Genomic DNA, 19,657 nt, shown 5'->3' with positions numbered 1-19,657 from the left:
AACACAAGTGATCAGACACACTGGGACTTTAGACTCCCGACTTTCTGTTTGCTCATTATATCACTTCCCAGTCCTTGACTTACACACAGCCCCACACAGCCATGGCTACTCTAGAGCTACTACACAGATTAGGACTCCTATCAATAGCTGGTTCAACAATCTTTAACTTTTTTTAAAAGAACAGTTCTACAGTTTACCTTTCTGACTTTCTGACATTACTGTGTTTAATTCTATATGTTTTTAAAACCCAAAGTCAGAGTTAAGACCCACAGCCAAGAACCACCTGGTCTTTTCCACACAAACACCCTACACATTGCTCTTCACCCCTTCCAACAATTCTAACCTTTTACTTGAGATCATTTCCCTTTAGATAAAGCAAACATACAATCCTTTAATGTTTGCTTCTTCAAAAACACTGTTTACTTGGGTGCATAGTACTAGGGGGGGCTAGCTCATTGCTGGGAATGGATTTGCTTCATAAAGAACCATGGATTCAGCTTCTTCCAGTACTTAAATTTCAACTGACTTCTGGGTCCTGAGGTTTTTGTTAAGAACACTGCTATTAGCTTGACACTCGCTCTCTGGAGAGGTTTCTCTCTAACACTGATTTCTGATCACTACAGCTTTCACCACTATTAGGAGTACCCTGTGTGTGTGTCTTTCATGTGGACAGTGCCTTCTATTGGCTACAGGATAGTTTCAACAGTTACCCTTCAAGTCCTGTTTCTGCTCAAGTCTGTCTCCTCTCATGACAGTCAAACACAAGTCAGACCTTCTTCAGATGTTTCCCTTTTTAAATTATATTTATATACTTATTTTTAACCATATTATATATTTATTTGGAGGGGAAGCTTGTGCTGTGATATGCATGTGGAAGTTAGAGGACAACTTTCTGGAATGGGTTCTCTCGGTTCACAATGTAGGATTGGGGATTGAATTCAGGTCACTGAGCTTGGTGGCAAGCTCCTTTTCCCTCTTAGCTATCTCGCCAGCCCCATATATTTCCATTCTTCATGTCCTCAGGCTTCCTTGTGGCTATTTCTTTTGTATTACAGTTTTACATTATGTCTACTCTTCCATTGTTTGCTTAGTTTTGTTTAACACAATCTTCAGTCTTTTTTTTTTAAAATATTTTATTTATTCATTTATTATATATGAGTACATTGTCTGTCTTCAGACATACCAGGAATCAGATCTCAGTACAGATTTGTTAGCCACCATGGGGGATTTGAACTGGACCTTGAAGATGGCTCTGTGAGCCATCTCCAGTTTCAGTCTTAGAATCTGCATTTGGGGGCTGGAGAGATGGCTCTGTGGTTAAGAGCACTGGCTGCTCTTCCAGAGGTCCTGAGTTCAATTCCCCACATAGTGGCTCACTATAATGGGATCCAATGCACTCTTCTGGTGTGTCTGAAGACAACTACAATGTACTTATATAAATAAAAACAAATAAATCTTTTTTTAAAAAAAAATAATATGCATTTGGTTCTTGTATATAATTTCAGGTTGTCTGCCAAAATTCTCATGGTCTTTTAACATGTCTGCTTGAACATAACAAGTATAACTGTTTTAAAGAAAATGTCCATCGGCCTTGATGGTTGGTTGTTTTGGATTTAAGATTTAGTTTGATTATTTTTTAAGACTTAAGTATTTATTATATATAAGTACATGATAGCTGTCTTCAGACACACCAGAAGAGGGCATCAGATCTCATTACAGATGGTTGTGAGCCACCATGTGGATACTGGGAATTGAATTCAGGACCTCTGGAAGAGCAGTCAGTGCTCTTAACTACTGAGCCATCTCTCCAGCCCCCTAGTTTGGTTATTTTTAAGTGTGTGCACTCACATCTGTATAGGTTTGTGCACATGTGTGCAGAGGCCCACAATCCCTGGAGCTGGACTTAAAGACAGTTGGAGCTGCCCAACATGATTGCTAGGAACTGAGTCTTTTCTTCAAGAACAGAATGTGTTAACTGCTGAGCTATCTCTCTAGCCTATGACTGTTGGTTTTACCTCAGGAGCCTTGCCTCCCTGTGTATAACCTTTTTACTGTGTGTTTAAAAACTGACTTGTGCACATCCTGGAAGTGCTTCTCTGAGGAACCTCAGACCTGGCATTCTAGCATGGCTTTGACTTCATGGGACTATGATGGTTTCAAACAGGCTTTCCATAGTGTTATTTTTGCTTCACAATATTCCTTACAAGTGGCTTTTGAGGGTCCTAACCTAAATGGGAGAGTTCACCCAGGACTCCTGCCTTTTGACCAAGCCTGACACTTCAGCCCTCCAGAAGCACCCCACAACAAAGGTCAGTCCCCCAAGCCCCGCATTCAGTCCTATACCCTGTGCTAACATCCTGGACCTCTGGAACAAAGCCCTATACCCTACAAGGCTAAAATCATGGGAAATGTATTGTCACAGTGCAGGAAGCTAGGCCTGAAAGCAATTCCAGGCATGGCTCCTCTAGCTCCCTAGGCACTGTGGAGTTTATCACTGAGACAGTATCCAGCTATTTTGTCTTGTTTCCCAATTATTTATTTGTCTGTTTAAGGGGGGAAGGGTACATGTGTGGAAGTCAGAGGACAATCCTGTAAAATTAGTTTTTTGCTTCAACCTTTAGGTGGGTTCTAGAAATCAAACAGGTTGCCAGGCTTACACAGCAAGGGCTTTATTTGCTGAGCCATCTTGCTGGCCCCTGTACCCAGCTGTTTATACATTACTTTTTCCTCTGAGTCTTTGGGTCCAAAGTTCCTCTTAAAAAGATACCAGACATCAGAGTTCACCCTGAATTCAAGATCCTTAGCTAACATTCTATAAGGTCATATGTGAGGTTTGGGCCAGATCAGATTTGAGGAAGACACTATGCCCACTACAGACCCCAGTACTAATTCCAAAGGCAAATGCAATCCCAGTGTCCCATTCACATTCATCAAGGGCCATGGTCTTCTCCAGAGTCTAGCCACATCAGACAATGCCACTTAGCACTGCACTCACCAATGTGGCTCAATCAGTCTCTCCACTCCCCTCTGATCTCTCTTCTCACACTTTGTCAAGCAGTCCTCAAGCAGTCTTTGGCAGCTCTCAGGTGAGTCTCAGAGTCCTGATGTCTTCTCAAAGCACCCTAGCCTCAGTAATATCCCCTCTTCTTGTTAACCTGCCGGTTTCTGTCTGGACTCCTGCCTAGCCTCTCTGAAAGTCACTGCTGTTGAAGAAAGCACCAAGTGCCTGGCACAACACTTAGCACGCCAAGACCTGGAGCCCCTGCTAAGACCAACCAGAGGAGCTGGGATGGCAGCTATTACTTCTGGGTTTGAACCTTGGTGAGGATTCTTTTGATGGGAGGCAGTTTCTCCAGCTAGGGTTACTGGTCTAGTAGGGAGAGGACCCCCACATATGTGACATTATAATATAGTAAGTTCTGTGCAAAATTTGAACATTTATAGGGGCTGTAAGTGTAGCTCAATGGTACAGCACTTGCTTAACCCACATGAGGATCTGGCTTCATCTCTTACTTAACACAGGGAAAAAGAAAAAGAAGGAAGGGGAAAACAATCTCATAGCACTTCACACCTATAGATGAGCTATAGTAAAAAAGACAGTAGGGCTGGAGAGATGGCTCAGTGGTTAAGAGCACCAGTCTGCTCTTCCAGAGGTCATGAGTTCAATTCCCAGCAACCACATGGTGGCTCACAACCATCTGTAAAAGAGATCCAATGCCCTCTTCTGGTGTATCAGTGTACTTATATATAATAAATAAATAAATCTTTAAAAAAAAAAAAAAAAAAAGCAGACAGTAAAGATGAGCAAGGATGCAGAGGCCTGCAGCCTCCTCACACACTGCACACTCAGGAGACAGCCTAGCAGGTCCTCGAAACCTTAACAGTGTTTCCTAAAGTTCAACAACTCTACTCTCCTATGTATATACCTACGAGAAAGGAAGACATGTCTATTCAAACATGTACACAAATGTTCACACGAGTGTTATTTGAAAGGCCAAAAGGCAGAAGTAATCTCAATATCCATAAACTGATAAATGTATAAAATGATGCCTATTTCTACTGCAGAATACTAAATAATAAAAAGGAATGTGGTATTGACACACAATATAACTTGGAGGCATCCTGAAAATATACTGAATGTAAGTATGATACTTTAATGAATATGTGAGTATTCCAATGAAACCTGTCACTTTACATGCTAATAACTTTTTTAAATTTAAATATGCTTAATAAAAGAAACAACACAAGGGGTTGGGGATTTAGCTCAGTGGTAGAGCACTTGCCTAGCAAATGAAAGGCCCTGGGTTCAGTCCCCAGCTCCGGGGGAAAAAAAAAAAAAAAAAAAAAGAAACAACACAAAAGACAGCAAGCATACTAAATGACTCCAGTTCTAAAAAGTAATCAGCATGGGCAGGCATAGCGACAGAAATTACATGAGCAGTTTGCCTAAGGTTGAGGGAGCTGAGAGGAACCAGTGATGAAAAAGTTCTAAAATTGGCTGTGTGACGCTTGCACAACTGTGAACATGCCAAAAGCCACCCAACTGTGCAGTCTTTGTTTTGTTTTCTAAGACCAGATCCTGTTAATATAGCCCAGGCTATTGCATACTCTCCTGCCTCAGCCTCCAGACCACCTGGGATTACAAATGCCACTATGCCCAGGTGAACCATTACTTACATGAGGAAATCAAATGGCATGTGAATTATAGACCCTTTTTCTTTTATTTTTATTTTCTTTTATTTTTTGAGACAGGGAATTTCTAAAGGGGACCCTAAACTCCTGATTCTCCTACTCCTATCTCCAGCTGGGGTCACGGGCATGCCCCCCTACACTGGCTTCATCCATGCTAGGGAAGCACTAACCACTGGGCTACTTCCCCAGCCAGAGCTGTGTTTCATAAACCTGAGCTTTTCAAATAGCTCAGCTGGTAGACAATTTATCTAGCATTGAGGCCCTGAATTCAATTTTCAGAACAGCAAAAAGTAGGAGTGAAATTCATATCCAATAAACAACTTAGGACAGTCAAAAAAAAAAAAAAAAAGTAGGAGTGGTGGGGCATGTAGCATATACTCAGGTAGGACAAATGGATCAGAAGTTCAGGGACATCCTCAACTACATAGCAAGTTCAAGACTAGCCTGAACTACATGAAACCATCTCCCTTCAAACAGTAAAATAAAAATAAAACTTGACCCCTTTACTTACTTTCTGTTACTTTCACAAAGGGAAAAAAATGCTTTACATTTGAAATCAAAAGTATAAACATTTCTTCAGGGTGTGGTGGCTCATGACTTTTATCCCAACGTTTGGGAGGTAAAGGCAGGCAGATCTCTGAGTTGAGGCCAGTCTGGCTTATAAAATGAGTTCCAGGACAGTTGGGGCTACACAGAGAAACCCAGTCTCAAAAAGAAAACTGAAAAAGAAAAAAAGAAATACATTTCTATACTCAAATCAAAAAAAAAGTTAACTATTAAAAAACGTATTAACAAAATTCTATCTTAATAACTTCAAAGAGTTACACTGCACTTTACGCAAATTTTACAATACAGTCCAAAGTGCTGATGTGCTTACCGCTCTGCCTGCTGCATTTGTTGTTTCTCTTTCTACCCTAACTATGTCATTACTGTGTTCTGTGGTCGAAAGACACAAGTGAAGCCATGTGTTTGCTGGGGGCAGTTTCAACTGCAAAGAATTCAAACAAACTAGGAAAAAGATGCCAATCAAACATGTCATAAATGGCCACCCCAAGTCTACTACATACATCTGATTTGCAGGGGAGACAGAGAAAAACTTTCAGAACTTCTTGTGACCAGAAGATGTACATGGAGCTTGATGAGGTTTCTTTCTCTACAGGATCACCCTAGTCTTGCTTCTCAAAGCATGCTTCCTAGAGAGCAGCATCAACTTTGGAGCCTGTTAAAAATATACTAAGACCCCACCCAGTCCTCCTCAACCAGCATCAGGGACTTAATAGGATCCCCAGGGAGATGTGTCTGCACACTAAAATCAGAGGACCACTAGCAATTCTCTCCTAAATTAAGAGGGCTAAAGGTTACAGTAGATTAATGTTTTTGAAAACCTGCCATACACACAGCTCTGATCCTGGGTCAGTGGGTCCTCTGTCTGACCGTCCTCCACTCTGCTGTGTCTCCAGACTGCAGAGGAGGTCTGCAGGATGCCCAGGCAGAAAAGGACTAGTACATATGTAGCAGCAGCTCTGCTCTCCCAGAGCTCTCTCTGCCAGATGAGACTCCTGGGCTCGTTTCTGGAGGAGCCCACTGTCCCCGGAGTCTGATGTGGTCTTCTCCCTTTGACCTTTGTCCCTCCACTCAGTGGTAGCAGCAGCTTCCTGTGTATTGCCTCATCTCTGAATTGCCTCACTGCCTGCAGCTTCCTCTCTGTTCTTCAGCACCTGTGTCACAGCGCCCCTGCACTAAGCTCCTCTGGTCAAACAGTTAAGAGTGGATTCTGATCACACCATTTGGAATTTTGCATTATATGCCACACACATATTACCAGAAAAATTTTGTGAATGACCTCTCTGCTACAAAAGTAGCACACAGTAAACTTATTTCCCACATCTTAAGCTCTAGCAACCCAGAAGAAAAACCAGCCTTGAGCTATCTGTACAGCAGATGTGAATGTATTCCGAACGCAAGTTCTCGGGTGTATTTTTAACACCACAGCCGTCACTCACCTCCCCCTCCCCACCAACGAGAACAGCTGGTATAGCAGCTATTGTTTTCATCCAGAGGAAAGACAGGGAGACACATCCTGACCAATAAAATTCTGGACTCAATGAGATCTCTGAGGAGTCCACCCTCTCCACTGTGATCTTGGCCTTCACTCGGCATTTCCTTCAGTCACAGGATCTGATCTGCCTCACACCACTACCCATCTTAAGGACCAAGCACTAGGAGAGGGCATCAAGGCTCCTTAAACACGTTCATGAGGAACATCTGCTCATGGCTCCCATGCCTAGAATGACTTTCGGAAGTGCTCTCTTGCAGGCTGCCTTCACATCTGGCCTTGACTGACCTGTCCTGCCTCTTTCACTCAACCTGAACGAACCATTGACCATTCTCCGGTGTGCCTAAACTTTCAAACACAGCATTTACTATAACATAACATGTACTGGGGTCCTCGCCCTACTTGAACTGGAACCCTTAAATGAAGAAACTACCTCCCATCAGTGAGAGCCTCACCTGGGCCCGTCACTTAACTGAACCACTTCGGTTTCCAACCCATAAGAGCGCAAAAAAGGGATCCTGAGGACTCACTGGGTTATCACCAACTCTAAATAAAACCCAAGTGAAGTATGCAAAGCTAGCTCAAGAGAAATTGAAGAACCATTATATACAATCGCTCTACCATCCCTGGGACTGTTACTGTTATAGCTAGAATAACACAGGTGTTAGGTCCTGTGTGCTGAGTGACTTGGATACCGCACAACAAATGTAACACGTCAGCACCTAAATGACACCCCAACCCACAACCCCGGGCAAGTAACAGAGGCTGACAGATGATAAAACAAGAAATGGTTCTTCCAGTAAAGGGTAATTAACTGGCCTCGGAGGAAAAGCGCACTGCAGCAAGATGAGCAAGCCCGCCCGTGCCAGCCGGAACTGCCAGGGCTGCCCCACGGTGGTAACCTGCTCTCCACCACCTGTCCAGCCACCTGCCTGAGGAAGCCCTTCCAACAACAAGGAGGGATCACTCCAGCAAGAAACCATCCGCAGTGTTCAAAAGGAACCAGAAAAGGAAAGCAAAGGGTGCAACTTTATTCTTAGGGAAAGACAACAAAAAGGCATGTGTGTCTCTACACTGGATCCCGAGCGGCTGGAGTTCTCCACCGAGAGAGTTCTGTGCCCAGCGGGTGAGGAGTCCCGGCTTTCCCAAGGAGGAAGGGTGGAAGGGAGGGAAGGAGGGAGAAGCGGCCACTCCACGCGCATCCCTTCCCTTTCAGGACATAGGGGTGAGGACCCCACAGCGGGGTGGGCACTCCAGGGTGAGTCTAACACAGGTGAGTGCGGGAAGCAGCACCCGGTACTCAGACGTGCAGACCCCCAGGCCTCGGGGAGCACACGCCTGCGGCCCCCGCAGCGGTCCCCGCAGCGGCCCCAGCAGCACGCCGGGCTTCAGTCTCCTCAGTGGCGGCGCCCACCTGAGACCAGTCCCCACAGACACGTCCCCGTAGCCCCAGCCCCGCGGCCCGGTCCCCGCGGCCCGTTAAGCCGCGGCGCGCTCGGCCCCGTAGCAGTGACCGCGGGACCTCGGGCCCGGCAGGGCCTGGGCGGCCGCTCGCACACGGTCACGGGCCTCGGCAGGGACCGCGGCGTGAGGGGCGCGCGCCCGGCCGACGCCGCGGGCTCACCTTCTGCCGGATCTGGCCCGACGTGGACACCTTACGAATAAGCTTCTGCGGGGAGCCCGGCTCAGCCTCGGGTTCGCTGTCGGACGACTCCTCAGGCGGCGGCGGCGGAGGTGGCTGAGGCGGACCCGGCGGAGGGGCGCCCGCCGCCGCCGCCATGCTGCCCGGCCAGCGCGCGCGCCGCGGGGGGGCGGGGCGGGGCGGGGGTGGGATGAGCCCAGTGCCTGGGGCGGAGCCTGGCGGGCAGGGCCTAGAGGCCGGCCGCCCCACCCCACCGCGCCCCCGTAAGCAATAGGGGCAGACGCAGGCTTGCAGGGCTCTTGCTGGGTTGTTTTTGCCTGACCCATCTCTTTCATTCTGATGTCTTCTGTCGTTTTCTTCTTGGAACACAATTTCTGGTTTTTATCTCTGAATACACCTTTTCCCCCCACTCACACCCGAGTATAAGTGACCTTTAAGAGGCCGCAGGACTATATTGGTGAAACAGTTTGCAAGTGGATGCCTGCATGCAAACACAGAACTTCTGTTAAGGCCACTGTTAAGAAGAGATGAAGAAAGTAAGCCGGACTTGACCCTAACCGAGGGGCCGTTTGTAGGCAGAGGTCTGATCTGTGAGAAGGACCAAAGGCAAGAAAAATAAAGTAAAATAAAGGAAACTGGGGTTTAGAGGGAGGGAAATGAGAATAGGACAGGAACCAGTGAGCTGTGGGATCAAATGAGACTTCAAGGACCAGATTAGGGATTGGCTTTTTCTACTGAGGCCTGAGGGCAGCAAGAAATCAGGTTTGGGAGGGGAGGGGGCGCATTGTAGGGAGGTAGCTGAACCTGGCTGGGTCACAAAGCAGGGATCTATGAAGTATTGAGGCAAGTAGCCACTCTGAATTACTGGGTGGGGCTGAGAGATAAATAAGGGAACTGAGAGATTCAGAAGGGAGTGATGGGGTACTAGCGAGACAGAGTGAGCAGAATGAACTCTACACTGAGCCAAAGGAGGACTCTATGCAGTTTGAAAAGGAGTGGCTTCCATCTGGGGTGGGTTTTTTGGCACATTGAGGTGGAAAAGGACTTGGTGCCAACCAGAAGAATGTGCTCCCCTCCTACTGTGCCCTGCTGTACGAGGCAAGTCAGCAGAGGTCTGTCTAGCTATCCCTTCACCCTTTCAGATGCTGCTGCTGGAGACCAGGGACCTCTGTCTTACCCACCAGTCAGCAAGCTTTGGGCCTCATACACTGGGCAACTCTTTCTAGAGGAAATACAAGTCAGATACCACCAGGAACCATGGGAAGTTCTTCATCCGGCACAAAGATGAGGCTAGGATCCTGGCCTCCCAGCCAGCACAGAGCATGACCAGCCCCAATGTTATGGAAAAGATCTGAGACCCCTGGGTGAACCAGGGCACTCCCCCTTGTGCTGAAGCCACTGGCTTCATACATACAAGTACTTATATTTAAATGCCTATTAACTAGCACTAGTCTTAAAACCAGCCTAGGCTAAAGAATGACATTTAGTTTAAGAAAAAACAAAAACAAAAACAAAACAAGAACCAAGCTGGGCAGTGGTGGCTCATGGCTTTAGTGGTGGCCCAGCATTCAGGAGGCAGAGCCAGGCAGATCTCTGAGTTCGAGGCCAGCCTGGTCTACAGAGTCAGTTCCAGGACAGCCAGGGCTACACAGAGGAGATCCTTTCTCAAAGAAAACAACAAAAATTTCAGTTCCTCAGTGACACTAGTCACATTCGCAGCACTGAATAGCCTCGTATGGCTTGACAGCTATCATAATGTATGTACTTCTTGTTCTTTTTAAGATTTATTTCATTTTTGTGAGTACACTGTGGCTGTCTTCAGACACACCAGAAGAGGGCATTGGATCCCATTACGGATGGTTGCAAGCCACCATGTGGCTGCTGGGAATTAAACTTAGGACCTCTGGAAGAGCAGTCAGTGCTCTTAACTGCTGAGCCATCTTTCTAGCCCTTGTGTATGTACTTTTAGCACAGGCAAGTTCTATAGCTCTTGATAGGAACAACTGCCCATATAGAGCCCCTGTGCATGCACGATGAAATACAGGCCCTTCAGCCACACCCCTCAGCCACACCCCCGCAGAACCGATAGGAAGCAGCCCCTAACGGTGGAAGTCTCAGGTATCACTCCCCTAAGTATGCCAGGGAGGCAAAGTGTGAACTCAGACCAACTGATCTCCTCCATCTGAGTACTGCTGGGTTGGCCTCCCAGGAAGCCGAGGCCTGAGGGAAGTTCCTAAATAGAACATGGGCAGAAAGGCAAAGAATATGTAGCGGAAGGAAGTTTCCCCATAAATCAGTATTGAAGTCTTGACTTCAAGGCCCTCAGAATGTGACTGTATTTGTATTTAAAGAGTGGGCCTTTGAAAGGTAATTGTGGGGTTGGGGATTTAGCTCAGTGGTAGAGCGCTTACCTAGCAAGCGCAAGGCCCTGGGTTTGGTCCCCAGCTCCGAAAAAAAAGAAAAAAGAAAAAGAAAATAATTGTGGGGTCAGTGAGATGTCTTAGCAAGGAAAGGTGCTCACTGTCAAGGACGATGACTTGAGCTCCATCCCTACAACTCAGACGGTGGAAATAAAAACAAAATAAAACAACAACAGCAACAAAAAAACTACCACAAGTTGTTCTCTGACCTACACACACGTGCATGGCACACACACCCATTCACACACTCTAAATAAAATTTTCAATTGTAAAGTGCATTTTTTTTTAAAAAGGACAGTATATAAAAATAGGAGAAAATAAAAAGTGGAGCCAACTCTGCTGACAAAGGCATGGTGAGACAGCCCTGAGGGGTGTGAGAGCAGGAGAGCTGGCCCGGCCCCTCACAGACTGCAGCACTTGGGAGAGTAGCTCCCACACCTTGACTGGGAAGCACAGAGGAGCTGGCTCTGGAGATGTAAGTGCAGGTGAGCTCACCCCTGATGGAACAGCGCTGCAGAGCTGGCCCTGGGAATGCGGATAAGGGACAGCCAGTGACGGGCTGACCAGCTCTGCTACCACCCAGGCCCAGATCTGGGATTCTGAATTGTCCCACCCCAAAATCTATATCATCTGAAAGTAGGTGACATGTGTGAGTGCCAGTCCTGCTGTTCCAAAGCTGCAGGATCTCCATGACATCAGACAACAACAGGATAACCAGGAGGAGTCCTGATGAGGATCTAATATTGATGGTGTCACAGAAGCCAAAGATCTTGAACCAGACCTGTAATGACTCATTGCAATGAACATTTTTGCAAGTGAACAAGTGGGGACAGAGGGACATACTCTAGGACACACTGACATACTACATACAGCTTTCCACAATGAGATGTTTTCTATGCTTTGATTTTGTTACTGTTTGTACTTGTTTTATTTGGGAGAGGAGTGGGCAGTTGTTGCAAGGGCAACGGGACAGGGGACCTCCAGGAGATGAGTGGGACTGGGGTGCATAACATGAAACTCACAAAGAATTAATAAAAAGGTAAAAAATAAATGAATAAAAAGGAAACTATATAAAAAGAAAAAAAGGAATAAAACAAACGAAGGAAACTATGTTAAGGTGAGGTCATTAACGCAGGCGGAAGCTGGGGCAGGAGGCTCCACAAGTTTGAGGGTCATCCTGGACTATGAGCTAGACCCCATCCCAACTGAGAGAAGGAAGACAAAGAGGAGGAGGGGATGGAAAGCCAAGCACCTCAAGCGCCTGGATTGAGAATTATGCCCTGGATTAGAAACGGATTAGAGGCAGGGAAGGCATTAGGAAGAGCTTGCAACCGCTCTAGGCAATGCTGACAAGGCTAGCTCCAAGGGATTAGAGACAGGGATAACGCACAGAAAGCAGAGGGAGGAAGATGACCGACTGCTCATAGTGCAAAAGGGAATCAAGAATCTGCTTCCTGGGGATAGCGGTGTCGTCAGCAAAAGCACCGATTCAAGGAAGAAATAAGTGGTTTGGCTTGAGGTGCCAGGTGTGTTTACTGCACCTGCTAGAAGCCCAAGGTACATCTGAGCTCCGGACCTTATGGTTTTTGGAAACCAGAGCCATGGGTAAGAACATGACAGCAGTGGCAGTTAGCAGGGAGAAATCGTGGACAGATGGGAGGACGGATAAGTAGCTGCGATTAGGAAAAAGCCCTGGAGATTTTCACAGCCAAAGAGCCTAAGGAGACAGGTTGACTGTGTCACATGGATCCCAGACATGATCTTGGAACAGGGAAGGGCCATTGGGTAAGGAAATCTGAACAGAGTATGTGTTTAGTTTAATAATAATGTGTCGATGCCACTTCGTTTGGTGCAGCCGCTCTGATGTAAGATATTAATAATAGGGGGAACAGTGTGGGTTCTTCAGTGCTCTTCTGTAAATCTAAAACTATTTGAAATAAAATGTGCTTAGGAGAAGGGCATTTGGCTTGAAAAGAAGTACATTAGGCTCTAAAGGCAGAGAGACCTAACTTGGGTGTGATTTTTTTTTTTTTTTGACAGGTGAAGAAGCCCTTTTGTTCCCTGCTAAACCCACAGTGTGGTTCCCTTGGAGATCTCAGAAAGGACTGGAGCCATCAACTCCCCCAAGACCGGCTAGGAGAAATGCATTCCCTCCGGTGCCTCTTTCCCTGAGTGAGTCACACAGTGAATCATGTCTAATGACAAGCTGCTGCACCACAAGTTCACCCCACCTGGAGGGCACACCAAGGTGGCAGTAATAACACACCCCACATCCAGCCACATCCGTCTCAGTGACATGCAAAGAAGAGGACCAATCAGGGTTGGGGATTTAGCTCAGTGGTAGAGCGCTTGCCTAGGAAGCGCAAGGCCCTGTTGGTCCCCAGCTCGAAAAAAAAAAACCAAAAAAAAAAAAAAAAGAAGAGGACCAATCTTGTCAGAAAGAATGAAATGCATGCTTCCATCTGGAAAGCCTGGGATGACCCTCACTCTCCATGAAGCAGGACAGCTTCTCACTGGGTGTGACAGAGAGATTCCCTGGGCTCCTGGACATTTGTGACAACCAAAAGAACACATGTGTGCATGCACGCACACACACACACACACACACACACACACACACACATACACGTACACACACACACACTTCCAGATGTGCTTGACTTCCACCCGTACATGCCCCACCCACGGCTGCGATCTGCTACTATCCAGCCTATGAAGTTAATGGGAAATCAGGGGATAAAACCTGTCAAAAGAGCAGGAAATCTGACAGCTCCAAAAGGAGTTTGTGTGTGAAAAAAAAAAAATGAGAACTGGGGTGACCCAAACCAGATAGGGAATGACACCATGGTAAGCACTTGTCTGCAATATTGAACTTCTATAGCTTTGTAAAAGGAGACCACTCCGTAAAGCCCATGAAGGCTGTCTTATCTTACAACTACAAGTGAATGGCAATTGTGTCAGTAACATTTTCAAAGAACTAAAGGGCAGCCATTGTTTACTCATAAAGGCTCTGCTATCCTCTCTGACCCTCTAAACTCTCCTATCTAATCTCTCTGAACTACAGTTTCTCTCCAAATAAATGGGTGGTAGTGCCTGCTGTTGGAGCAACTGGAGTCATGTGGGAGGTGCCTGGCATAAGGCAGGCATTTAATAAATGGCAGGAATCCTTGCTTTTCCAGACCTGTGGTTGCTGGATGCACAGCTTTTTCCTAGGCTCTCCCACTGGGCTGGTGAGATAGCTCAGTTGGCACTGCCTGCCAAACCTCACAACGGTGAGTTTGATCCCCACGACCCCAGAGAGAAGGGGTTCCCGAAAGTCGTCCTGATTCCCACACACATATGACAAGTATATAGCCATACATACACACTTACATGCACACAGAAATGTGAATCTTAAAACCAAACAACTGTCTTAGAGCTGACCGGATGATGTAGTGGGTAAAGGCACTTGCCACCAGGTTCTTCCAACCTTGTCCCAAATGCTCCTTTGTTTGTGTAACACGTTCTGCTCCTTGACCCGGTTTTTGGTTTGGTTGGGTTTTGTTGTTTTGTTTTTTACATTGCACCTAACCCCAAAACTCAGCCACACATTCAGCCTGCTCTCAGATCTCCTGCCTTCTGAGGTTTCTGCAAGCCAGCAAAGAAATGTATAAGAAGGCTGAGCAGAGCCCGTAACAACAACATACAAAGAACAGTCAGTGACACACACATACATACAGCAGAGCCAATCACACACATGTGCATGTGTGTGCGCGCACACACACACACACACACACACACTCTTCTCTCTGTCTCTGTCTCTCTCTCACACTCCTCTCTCTGTCTCTCTCTGTCTCTGTCTCTGTTTCTCTCTGTCTGTCTCTGTCTGTCTGTCTGTCTCTGTCTGTCTGTCTCTCTCTCTCTCTCTCACACACACACACACACACACACACACACACACACACACACACACACACACACAGTCTTGCTGGGACAGCTGGCTGCTTTTTTCCTGCCCCCACTCCCTCTGCAGCTGCAGTATATAAACAAACCAGCACCTGGAAGTCTGTTTTGGATGTTTTAGCACCGAAATAACTTGGGAGGGCAAGAGCTGTTCTGACCTTGAGTCTCCAGAGCTCGGGCTTTGGCCCTTCCCTCCTGGCTCTCTTGCCCACACTGCTCCACAGGTCAGGCCTATTAATGTCCACTCTGACTTAGGATGTCCTGGGGTCAAGCAATGCAGGAACCAACAGGATGGTTCTCTCACCAGGAGCTACTAGGCAGAATCCCCAGCCTCCTTGGCTGGCAGGGAGCTCCACCCACCAGGAGCTAACCAGTGCAGATTGCCTGGACAAAAGGCAGGGGAAAGAAACCGTGAGGAAGTACTGCATTCCCCAAAAGCATGCCATCCCTTTGCCTGGGCACCATGACAGCACCCTATCCCCTAACCCCAGCTTGGGGGATAGGCTGTGTCTACCCCCACCAACCCACAATTTTCTATGTATATTACCATTTTCATAGCTTCATAAATGAGTTCTCACCTCTCCCAGTACTAGGGAACTCAAAGTCAGCACACAGGTCCAAGCCTTGCCTTGTCTGTGTGGGACCCAGGGTAAGGCTCCCAGCTTTGCCTTCACATCAAAATCCAGAGCATGGAGCGTGGCGGCACACGGCAGCCTGAAAGTTCACCATCAACTTTCACAGTTTTAGAACCACCTAGGAAACACCTGCAGGTATGTCTATGAAGGCATTTCTGAGGAGGTTTAACCAAGGGAAGGGGAGTTACCCTGAAACAAACAGGGGAAAGCAGGCTGAGTACCAGCATCTGTTCCTCTCTGACCACAGATGCAGCTTCTTCATGCTCCCCAAATCGCAGTGGACTCTGTTGCCTCAAATCATATTCTAAAATAAAACCTTACTTCCTTCAGTTACTCTTGTTAGGTATTTGGTCACAACAGTTAGGAACGTATTTTGTACATGCATACAGCCTGCCACTAGTGAGTAGGTTGAACTATACAGAAATCTCTACCACTCTTCCTGCCCACTCCCTGACCATGGATGAGAGCTGCCTCTCCATCCCATCTTTCCCCCATACCCCAGTGCACACACAGGCCCCTTCCACGGATATCAAGAGAACCGTTTGGTACAATATAGAATGCTGGACACTATGGCCAGGAATGGCCTTCTGGTTGACAGGGCCTGAAAGAGCCCCTGTTGGCCTCCTTTCCCCTTCTCTGGTCCTTCCCACTCTTCCTCTCCATAATAACAGTATGATCATGAAGTCCATCTGTTGGGATAAACCTGTTGCCAGGCCTGACCACTGCTGGTCAGGAGATGTTGGTCCACCAAGCCAATGCTGGGCTCGTCAGATTCTCTTTTCTTAGATGTGCTATCCAGAGCACAGATAGCAGAGGTACAGAGGCTTGCTGGGTGCCAGCCCCAGCTTCTGAGCTGAGTTCCCAGGATCATAGCTTCTAGTCACACTGAGCATGGCAGCCCGGGTTCTTCCTCAGTTTAGTTCAGTTTTCTGGACACCCCAGGGACAGATCCCTTTTTCTGTTCTGCCCACCTTTATTAACCAAATCTGGTTTGATGCTTGTGTTAAATAGAAAAACCTTGGTCGGCAACCGAAAGCCAAGAAGGGATTGGACCCCAAAGGGGAGTCATGAGGGGATTTTTGTCCTTACTTGTTTTCTGCCCTATTAACTCAGGAGCCTCTGAAAGGGCCCTGTAACTAGGATTGGTCAGGAACTAAACTTACCACTCCATGTGTATCCGGAGAAACTTGGCTGAAAATCCTTGACCTCCCCACCCCCCACCCCAAAAACTGGAGAGCACAGTAGCGCCGAGTTATTCTGTGAAAGCCTGCCCTCTCTTCTAGATGTTGCCCTCACTCTCAGTCTCCAGAGACCCTAAAGGCATCAGGCTCTGTATCAGTGACAACAGCCCAGTGCCCCAGCCATACAGCCTGACACATGATGGGAGGACCCACAGACTTTATTTCTGGGAAGAATGCTCGAGCTTTCGTATTTAGCATAACTCTGAAAGGTTACCAGGGGTTTCCCACAAGGCAACCAGGACTACAAGCAGTTTCTAGGCATCAAGGCTAAGTCTTCACTCATCCTGGCCTGCATCCTCATCTTTCTTCCCTTCTGTATTCTCTCCAGTATCTTTCAGATTTTGTCGAGCAAACTCTTCAAAAACCAGATTTTCATCCTGGACACTAGAAGAAAACAGACATGTCAGTCAGTGTTCTTACTCTGGGAAGCTGAGGATTAAATCCTGAATGGAACAAGACTACTGATCTTTCGGTAGTAAAGGAACCAATCCAAGATGAATGTGCTCATTCTTCAGGGTGGAACAGGGTCCTTGTCATTGTCAATCCCTGGATAGAAGAGGACCATGCCTTTCTCTTCAGGCCTTTTTTTAGGGGTTTTGTTTTCTTTCAGTTTTTTCTTTTTGTTTTTCTGACAGAGTTTCATTCTATAGCCCAGGCTTGGAAATTGCAGTGATTCTCCTGCCCCAGCCTCCCATGTTCCTGGATTAAAGGCAACCCGTCACCCCTAGCTAAAACTGTACTTAAAAGCTCTTTAACAAATAAATGCGAGAGAAAAAGTGACAGAACCCACAGAACAAAAGACACATCCAACAAAGCTATGTGTGCACATCTAAGTTCTTACAGACGAAGATAGAAGGACTCCGCACAAACATTCTGACAGGAGTTCTGTGAGAAAAGGGGGTCACAAAACACAGGAGACCCCAGAGAAGCTTCCACAAAACACAGGAGACCCCAGAGAAGCTTCCACAAAACACAGGAGACCCCAGAGAAGCTTCCATAAAACATAGGAAACCCCAGAGAAGCTTCCTTTCTTACCTTTCTTTTGCTGTAAGCCCAGAAGAGGAGAGAGAATAGAGAGGGGAAATTCAATTAATTTTTTAAGATTTATTTATTTATTTTACATGTATGAGTACACTATCGCTGTCTTCAGACACACCAGAAGAGGGCATCAGATCCTATTACATATAGTTGTGAGCTACCATGTGGTTGCTGGGAACTGAACTCAGGACCTCTGGAAGAGCAGTCAGTGCTCTTAACCGCTGAGCCATCTCTCCAGCTCCAATTAATTTTTTAAATGAGTGTCTTGTATCCCATGTTAACTTCAAACTCATTATATAGCCGAGGATGACCTTTGAACTTCAGTCCTCTCAACTTTTTTTTTTTTTTTTTTGGTATAAATTTTGGGACAGGCTTTGAACTCACAATGTTCTTGCTCAGCACCCACCCCCACCTTACCCCGGGAGCTGAAATGGCAAGCCTGTGCCACCATGGCTCTATCTCAAAACAACAAAAAGAAGGCTGGGGAGATAACTCAGTGGTAGAGAACTTGCCTGGACATTCCAGGCCTTAGATTCAACCCTTGTTACAGTGAAATTTTAAAATAAAATAAAACTTCTCCTGGCAAAGGATAGCTTAGAATTTTATTCTGTTGAGTAGACCACTAGAATGGCAACCCACAACTGAAAAGGAACAATAAAAGCCAGGCAGCACTCTATAGCACATACTGGGAACAGATTGTCTCAGTTCTGGTTCCCAGGGGCCCCAAATAATGACTGCACTCTCTGCCTAGAAGCTAACCAACCTAGACTCAGGGCTCCAGGAAGCAGGCAGGTAAGATGGAAGGCAGAAAGCACAGACACTCAGACACACGCACACACACACACACACACACACACACACACATGAGGAGTTGGAGTTGTCTAATGTAAGGTCCATAATGACTGAAAATACCCAGAGAAGGGAGGGAGAAAAACTCCACTTCTTCCAAAGTAAGTCACCTCTACTGAAAATTCCAGAAAACAGCCCAACTGTATTTTCAATTTCTTGGGAGGAACCAGAACATCAGATTCAGATGAATCTCACACCATGAAAAAATTATTATTATCATTATTATTATTATTATTATTATTAATTATTATTATTGGCTGGGAATGAAGTTCAGTAGCAGAACATTTGCCTTACATGTGAGATGCTATATTCATTCCTTGAAAGAAAAAGAAAGGAAAGAAGGAAGAAAGAAAAGAAAGAGATATTGAAGAGATTGTTTTCAAGAAATCCCAGCACTTGTGAGGCAGAGGCAGGTAGAGCTCCTGGTTTGGGGCTAGCCTGGTCTATATAGGGAGTTCCAGGGCAGCCAAGGATGTCTCAAAAAAAAAAAAAAAAAAAGACTGCTTGAATCTGCGTTTCCCTGGATTACCATCCTGATTAGTCCCAAATAAATGCTTAAATTAGCATTTAAATCAGATGAATATAAACGAGCAAAATGTATGACTAGACTGGCTTTTGGCAAAGTTGAAATCTAAAATAGTTGGTAAAGATACTTGGAGAAATTATTTTCTAATAGTCTTGCCGTTATAGTCTAGGCTCACCTCAAACTAGCCATCCTCCCGCCTCAGGCTGCTGAGCACTGGGATTACAGGCATGCCAGCACACCTACCTTCATTTAACTTTTTCTCAGAACCTCTTTGAGCTCATACTACATTCCGTTCACATCTTTGTAGGGACGATGATGGAGCCTCAGTGTGTCACAGATATGGGCTGTGATTGCTTCGTTTAACATCCACATGAGAGTCAGCGGGCAGATCATCAAATGGACCGGAGGTGGTAGGAAATGAGGCTGACCTCTTTCTAGTGTTTTCTGTAATCTCGTCACTATCACTCCTTTCAAAACTACAGAGCACCTTTTAAATGCCTGTCGACACTTCAGAAGAGAGGCCTTCTGTTTCTACACAAAGCCAAGCCTCGGGCTCTTCAGAGGATTTGTCCCTTACATCATCTCCCTCAATCTCAACTGAGGTCTGTGGATAGCA

The 19,657-nt window shown here is 46.3% G+C and overlaps 2 protein-coding genes and 1 long non-coding RNA gene across 4 annotated transcripts in view; 1 reads left to right on the top strand and 2 right to left on the bottom strand.

Annotated features, from left to right (window-relative positions):
* The window catches only part of Dgkd (diacylglycerol kinase delta), an 86,485-nt gene extending 77,941 nt beyond the window's left edge, over nt 1-8,544 (bottom strand). For both annotated transcript variants that reach the window (XM_032901572.1, XM_032901574.1), the window contains exon 1: nt 8,373-8,544. In XM_032901572.1, coding sequence (XP_032757463.1) covers nt 8,373-8,528 — 156 coding nt within the window. In that variant the 5' untranslated portion in view covers nt 8,529-8,544. The remainder of the gene's footprint in view (nt 1-8,372) is intronic.
* Nucleotides 7,552-13,117, top strand: LOC116899614. The gene is made up of 3 exons (XR_004387746.1): nt 7,552-7,874; nt 7,965-8,021; nt 12,851-13,117. It is a non-coding gene; the product is annotated as an uncharacterized LOC116899614 (long non-coding RNA).
* Nucleotides 13,118-16,768: 3,651 nt separating this feature from the next.
* Sag (S-antigen visual arrestin) overlaps nt 16,769-19,657 on the bottom strand; it is a 38,302-nt gene continuing 35,413 nt past the window's right edge. Inside the window, exons 14-15 of the mRNA XM_032901571.1 lie at nt 17,664-17,673; nt 16,769-17,012 (exon numbers count right to left, since the gene is read on the bottom strand). Coding sequence (XP_032757462.1) covers nt 16,904-17,012; nt 17,664-17,673 — 119 coding nt within the window. The 3' untranslated portion in view covers nt 16,769-16,903. The remainder of the gene's footprint in view (nt 17,013-17,663; nt 17,674-19,657) is intronic.

Source organism: Rattus rattus, chromosome 4 (genome assembly GCF_011064425.1).
Source record: "Rattus rattus isolate New Zealand chromosome 4, Rrattus_CSIRO_v1, whole genome shotgun sequence".
NCBI classification, from domain to species: Eukaryota; Metazoa; Chordata; class Mammalia; order Rodentia; family Muridae; genus Rattus; species Rattus rattus.
The sequence above is the reverse complement of the archived record's forward strand: the minus strand, read 5'-3'. Positions and strand labels throughout refer to the sequence as shown.